The sequence below is a fragment of the Homalodisca vitripennis genome, unplaced genomic scaffold (genome assembly GCF_021130785.1).
Source record: "Homalodisca vitripennis isolate AUS2020 unplaced genomic scaffold, UT_GWSS_2.1 ScUCBcl_6492;HRSCAF=13725, whole genome shotgun sequence".
Taxonomy (NCBI): domain Eukaryota; kingdom Metazoa; phylum Arthropoda; class Insecta; order Hemiptera; family Cicadellidae; genus Homalodisca; species Homalodisca vitripennis.
Genome location: NW_025782610.1, coordinates 17,047 through 23,740, shown reverse-complemented (window position 1 = coordinate 23,740; position 6,694 = coordinate 17,047). Strand labels below are relative to the sequence as shown.

Genomic DNA, 6,694 nt, shown 5'->3' with positions numbered 1-6,694 from the left:
TAAATTTTAATCAGCCTACAATGACTGATTTATGTGCTTTACACATAAAGTATTGTATATAAAGTTTAACTGTGCTAAACTTACTAAAGATTTTATTGACATATTAAATATTTAAAAAATACTGCTCACTTTTATAACAAATTGGTAAGAAAGTATTTTAATACGATTATTTCAACTCACAATAAGATTGTAATAGTTAAAGTCTGGGGCACTTATTTACATGGTGGAATTCTTTACAAAATCCTTTATTTCAGAATGGGCACAGTTAATATCAACAGTAAAAAATAAAGTCATACATTTATAATTAAATAACATACTTTCTAGACGTTATTGAAAGCACAGGAATATTTTCATCGTTTTCAAATTTCATTGCCGCTTTGCAGTCCAAAATTTCAGGATTTTCTTCCCAAAATTTGTCACCAATAATATCACAGTGCAGAGGAACCGCAAAAAGTTCTATCTTTCTTCCTGGTTGCTTTATTAGTTTTCGCACCAGAGATGTACCTTTCTTGAACTGCTCTGGTTCATTATTATAATTGATGTTGAACTCAGAAAAAAGAATCTCATTTTTCTCAGATGACAGGGTTCCCTTCAGTCTTTCTTCTGCCTAGTAAATAATAGAAACAAATGAGATTATATTAAAGATTCAATCACAAAATGCACTTGCTCCACCGAGACTTGTTTATACAAATTTAATGAATTTTAAAAGTTTTTTGATAGGTATTTGGTCTTCCAATCATATGTTAATTTTGTTCTTTAAACATGAATGGGACAAAATGGTCAAATACAAAATACTTGATTTGTAAAAAGTAAGGGCTTTGTGGTGTAGTAGTAATATATTCATCTGGCAAGTAAGAGATCTGGGTTCAAGTCCTGGCGGAGCAAGTGCTTTTTGTGATTCAATCTTTATTAAAATTACACTATTAAATAGCATTTAAAATTTAACTTAAGTTAGTTGGACCCTTTAAAAAAAGCACTTAAAACATAACAATAAAATAAGCTATTTAGAGTTTTATAAGTTTATTCAATGATTGTAATTTTACAGCCGTGACCTATCAGACTTCAGCAAATCAAGTTACCTATTCTTTGATTATCGCTATAATAATATACAAGTCATGGAGGAAATATTGTAAAAAATGATTTTTTTATCAACAAAACACTTAACCTACTAGCCAATGATGAGTAGACTAATAAATAGTGAGAGACAATAAGAAGTTCAAAATTTTGGAATGAATTTACATATTAAAGGAATCTAAGTTCCTTTAAACCAAAATATGTGATCACTGTTTCATAGGAGCAAGGCTACGGCACTGTAGCCAAGACGTCACGGGTTTGATTCCTGTGGAGGTCTATAGGAATCTGCAAATAGATTAGGACAGTTTTGCCGTTAAAATTTTCAGTGTAACAATTCAAAATAACAGTGGCATAGAAAACACACTAAAGAAATGTATGGAACACACTTGGCTGTTTTAAAAATGACTTGTCACTAGTTGGCAAGTGTGCAGCGGTAAGTCGTAAAGTGGCCTCTGTGCTACAACGTGAGTTCAAGCCCCGTTAACCGCATATGGTTGGTCTGGGTGCCTATTTACAAGATCATCGGAATTCTGCCAAATGAAGATTATCAATGAAACAGGTTTCTTATAAATCTTATTGTAGTTTTAGCAAATATTTTTCTATTATTTATTTTAGTCGACAGATTATAAAAAAATATTAATTGTCCTTTTTAGTGCCACCAATCATGTTTATTTTAGAAATAATATTTCAGAATAAACACTTCGTAAATTAATACTATGCTATTTTTTAATAAAATTGAATAGTAATAGCTATGGTGCAAAATCAACAAAAATATTTATACATTTTTAACACTTTAAAAACTGTAAACCACATGAAAACTAATTTATAGTTTAGGATTAACTTGAAATTATATTCGTAATTAGTAGTTTTTACACTGTTTTGGAAAAAATGACATTTGAAAATAAGTTGATGTTGGGTTGGTCATGTAGGTAACCAGACGTAAACGATTTTTTAGACTACAGGTAGGTGCATCCGTTCTTCCTACATGGGTTTTAAAATTAAAAAAAGCAATACCTTTTGTAATCACCTTAATATTAAAAGCATAGTTCAATAGAATATAAAGCAAAAATAAATTAGCAAGTACTAAGTGTCAACAGAGTATCAAATTTTACCCATTTCAATTGAAAACAATATGATTTAAAATCTTAATTAAAAACAATATCATTAAAATTTAAATTGACAATAAACAAATATCTTTATTCAGTTAAGTATACAATTTTTACAACAAAAGGTATTATTTTGTTAACAAATATATTGGTACTTTGGGATTATACAGACCACACCAGTATGAAGAACACAAAAATAGAAAATTTATAGAAACAAACATGATAGAACGAAAAAAAACAACTCTTCAATTACAAAATTACAAACTTACAAGCATTTCCAGGTATTGTGATCGGTATTGTTGTCGCTGTTATCTTATCTTTCTCGAGAATCCTGATTACGGCAGGCCGCGCGGCATCACGTGATTTTGCACGGTACAATCATTGCCTTTCCATTACAATTCAATTTATATTTCTGATTAGCCCCTCTAGAATTTGATATTTTACTGATAGGTACTATCTCGAGGGATGTTTTTCTTTCGTCGACATCAGCGCGGGCTTCGGCAGCACCGAAGGTGCTGCCGAAGCCCGCGCTGATGGCCGGAGGCACTCGCATTTTGGGTGGCGGAATGTGATCAAGAATATAAAAACAAGTTTTGAGTGTTTTTTATTAATAAAAAGTTTAGTTTGGTAAAATGTTTTGTTTTTGTTGAATTTTTGTGTTTGGAGAAATGTAGAGGTAAAAACACGGAAGTACAACAAAGCGATGCACCAGCTGAACGGGCGGCGAGACTCTGCAATCACGTTATCTACTAGACGCTCGACTTTGACCTCTGTCTGAGGATGGGGAGGTGTTTGCGATAAGACAATTCCTGTTTTATATTGACGAAATAATTGTTCTACGCTAATCTAGTAATCAGTAGAAACGAAATGTGAAATAACGATTCATGTCTGGGTGTGGTCGGTATAATCCCAAAGTACCAATATATTTCTTTAAAAAAAGGTTACAACAGTTTAGACTAATTGTATTAAAATGTCTAATAAATACATAAATTGTGGGTAATTGTATGCAATTAACTTGGCAGCCCTAATGTATTTCGAATTGAAATATGTTTTTTGATAAGCAAGTAAAATATTAAATTACGTCAAATAAAAAGTTAGTAAGGCAAAGAAAAAAAAAAAACTATTATTATAAAGGAATTAAAGTGTTTCTCATGTGAATTTGAAGTTTAAAGGGACATAACAGTACTGTGTTCCTTTTGGGTAATAGAACGATGAGCAGACCCCGTTATTTATATTGAAATTATCACACAATATTCATATCCATTGATATAATCAACCAATAGTAGTTCATTTGAACAATAACTAAATCATCACCACCAAAATTACATGCATTTTCATACTCTACACAATTTATTCTATAAATAACTTATTCCAAATAAGAAGATTGTTAACGTTAGAAAATAAAACTAAAAGATGAGTTACTGTCTTTCTTGGATTCAAGAAGTTTGTTTTGTTATAACGTTTTCTTTATTATTTGAATTACATTTTTCTTGTAATCTGTCTTAATTTTATCATTTGATTAATTTTCATATTTTTCTGATAGATACATCTCGAAGGTGCTTCCACAACCTGAGTTGGTGGTCAGAGATATTACCATCCTTAGAATTTTAAAAACTTTTCTGCTTCTCCAAAACTAAAAAAAAAAAACAAACACAATCATTCGGTTTTCCCTTCTGTAAATGCAAAAATAGGTTGAACCTTCCAGCTCCACTTTCATTGTTACGAACGAAAACATCCGTCAAGGTAGTATCTATCACGGAAATATCAAAATCCTAAAGGATCTGACTACGTATGTCTGAGAGCTAAAAAATAATACAAATAACTGAGATAAAGAAAAACTTATTGTCACAGCGTACTCAAAGTCAGCTAAGTAGCAGACTTTGAATTGGAGATAAGTATATTGTTGTCATCAGTTATCTACAAATACCTTGAATTTTTGACTTCAGCTGCAGTATAAGAAGCGGCCACCATGACAATTGAATCAGCGAACCAAATTTTCAATCAAAAATACATAAACTATTGAATACAAAACTATTCTTAATATAGGCTAGTTATTTATAATCAATTAAAGCTACCTGGTTTTAATGTATTATAACAATATTGATTTAAATTATTCAAACAATTTAAAATACATCAGCGACACTTATTTTAAAAAATAGTAAGAAGTAAGTTTCACACCGCTTTGTTTGTTACATTTAATAAATACATAGATAGTTTTTAACTCTTCATTAAATTATAACTTTTTAAATATAAAAACATAGCTGAACTAAGTTATATCATAATATGAAATACCTATAATGTAATTTGGTAGTTTAAATAATCAGAAATATTTATGTTTTGTTGCCTTGGTGGCCGCTTATCACACTGCAACCTTAACTTTATGTTCAAGTTTATTTGAATTTTTTAACACATCAATTTGTGAGTATCCCATATCAATATAAAATACATTGTGTGTGACGAGTGAATTATTTACCCTAGTGCTACACTATTGTCATACTACTGTATCTGTGTTGTGTTGGTAGTGATCTATATATGTTGTAATAATAACATACCTCTTTTGTTGTCATATTTTTTCTTAAAACCAACGCCCAGAAAACTGTGTTGTAAAGATTATTAATATGAGCATCTGCCTGGCGCCAGCTGAGATAGTCTCGCAAATTTGAATCTGTCGGATACAGAACAATTCTTCCATCGAATGCAGGTGGGTACTTCAACTCAGTAGATTCAAAAAAGTCTCGCCAATGATAAACATAGGCTGAAGAAAACTTACTATTAACTAAACTAAGCAGTTTTTCTTGTCGTCTATTAAAAATAGATGTGTTTTTTTTCTGAACACAAAACTATATTCGTCACTGTGACCAAATGCAAAACAAATATCATGTAATTCTTCAAATACCCTAGATGCCGCTTTTGTCATTAAATCAAGGGCTTTCTTATCATTTGGTTTCTCAAACTTGTGAATATCAGAAAACTTGTGGAATCCTTTACCATCTAATCTTACTACAATCCAGCAGTTGGGTAAACATTTTATTTCAGATTCAAACTCTCTTACATATTCAAATTTGCTCTTTGCCATGGATGATACAAAACGTCTTACAATAATTGACAGAATAGTTTGTTTCATTAAAAAGTTCAGATACATGGATTATTTAATTGTATAAAGTGAACTGGTATTTTTTTATTATTTACATGGGAATTCTTATTCTTATAACATTCTTATTTTGCATTGATATCTATTTCAAGCTGCAATTCTGTTAGTGGTTCATAAGCTCACTTTTACATCACAGACTAAACAAATAAAGTAAATCAAAAATTAAAAACATGAAATTAATAAAATAAAATAAAACAAAACTTAAAGTAAACAAAATTAATAGGTACAGTTTGAGGTTAGGCCCACACCAAACACACATTCACAGAAGTACTGTATTCCTTTACCACTGAATGAATACTATCACTTTCTAGTTCTCTAAGTATTCCTTATTCTGTGTTCTCTTGAACACTCAGAGACTAACCACATTTTACTGCTTAAAAACAGCTGAACATCAAATCCGACTGTCTAATACTGATATCAACATAAATGTGGTCATCGGCAGCGGCACTAGAGAGGTGAGGTGAGGTCAGAGAGTACTTCAGTAATCAGTACTTTGTAACGGTTACTTTTCTGTAGTATCTGCAAGGGATACTGCAAATACAAAATACTGATGTCAGATATTGTATATCAAGTACTCGGTACGGCTACAAGATAGAGATAATTTCTCGTACTGATTATTTTACTTGTCCTAAGTAATCATATCCTGATATCATATACATGCAGATACTGAAATAGTGTTTTATGGTTGCAATAATTCAATATTCATATAACCTATTAATTTATATTTTGTAGAATTTAGTGTTCAATTCAATACTTTGTGTAGGTATAGTAATTTGTAATAATATAGGTCTTTATATTTATTAAGTATTAAATGTATATAGTTAAGACTGTTTAATTGTGTCAAATATACTAATAGATGTTTTATGTTTTTACTTCAAGTGAGAGCTTGCCATAGCTTGAGGAAGTCACAAAATGACTTCTTGTTTGTTTAAGGAACTATTCATATTTTTCTGAAACCAGACTTTAGATATCTTTCTACTTTAGATTCCAGAGCAGCAACAAGCTTCTTCAATAGGCCAAGAAATTCGTACTTTGGAATTGACAACATCTGCATCATAAAGTAGTTTACTCCCAAGAGGAAGTATATCCCTCCAATGTCGTTTTAATGGGCCGAAAGATGCCACATCGAGTGGTTTGAAGCAGATGAGTTGTATTAGGTGGGAGTGCTATAAATTTGATTTCATTTTCCTCACAGAGACGAAGCACCTCTAGGCTAACATGGGAGTTCAAATTATTTCATATCAATATTTTCACACCTTCTAGTATTTTCAGAATAGGCAACATGAGTGATACGAAGCAATCCTGAAACGACTGGTGATCAAATTGTCCTGACTTTGTTCTGTTATATCAAGCCTCATTTGGC

The 6,694-nt window shown here is 31.0% G+C and overlaps 1 protein-coding gene across 1 annotated transcript; it reads right to left on the bottom strand.

Annotated features, from left to right (window-relative positions):
* Positions 1-229: 229 nt before the first annotated feature.
* LOC124373836 (probable tRNA(His) guanylyltransferase) lies at positions 230-5,799 on the bottom strand. Its single transcript, XM_046832161.1, is given in 3 exon segments — positions 230-607; positions 4,733-5,005; positions 5,008-5,799. Coding segments are annotated over 3 exon segments (891 nt in total). The 5' UTR covers positions 5,323-5,799; the 3' UTR covers positions 230-304.
* Positions 5,800-6,694: the final 895 nt, after the last annotated feature.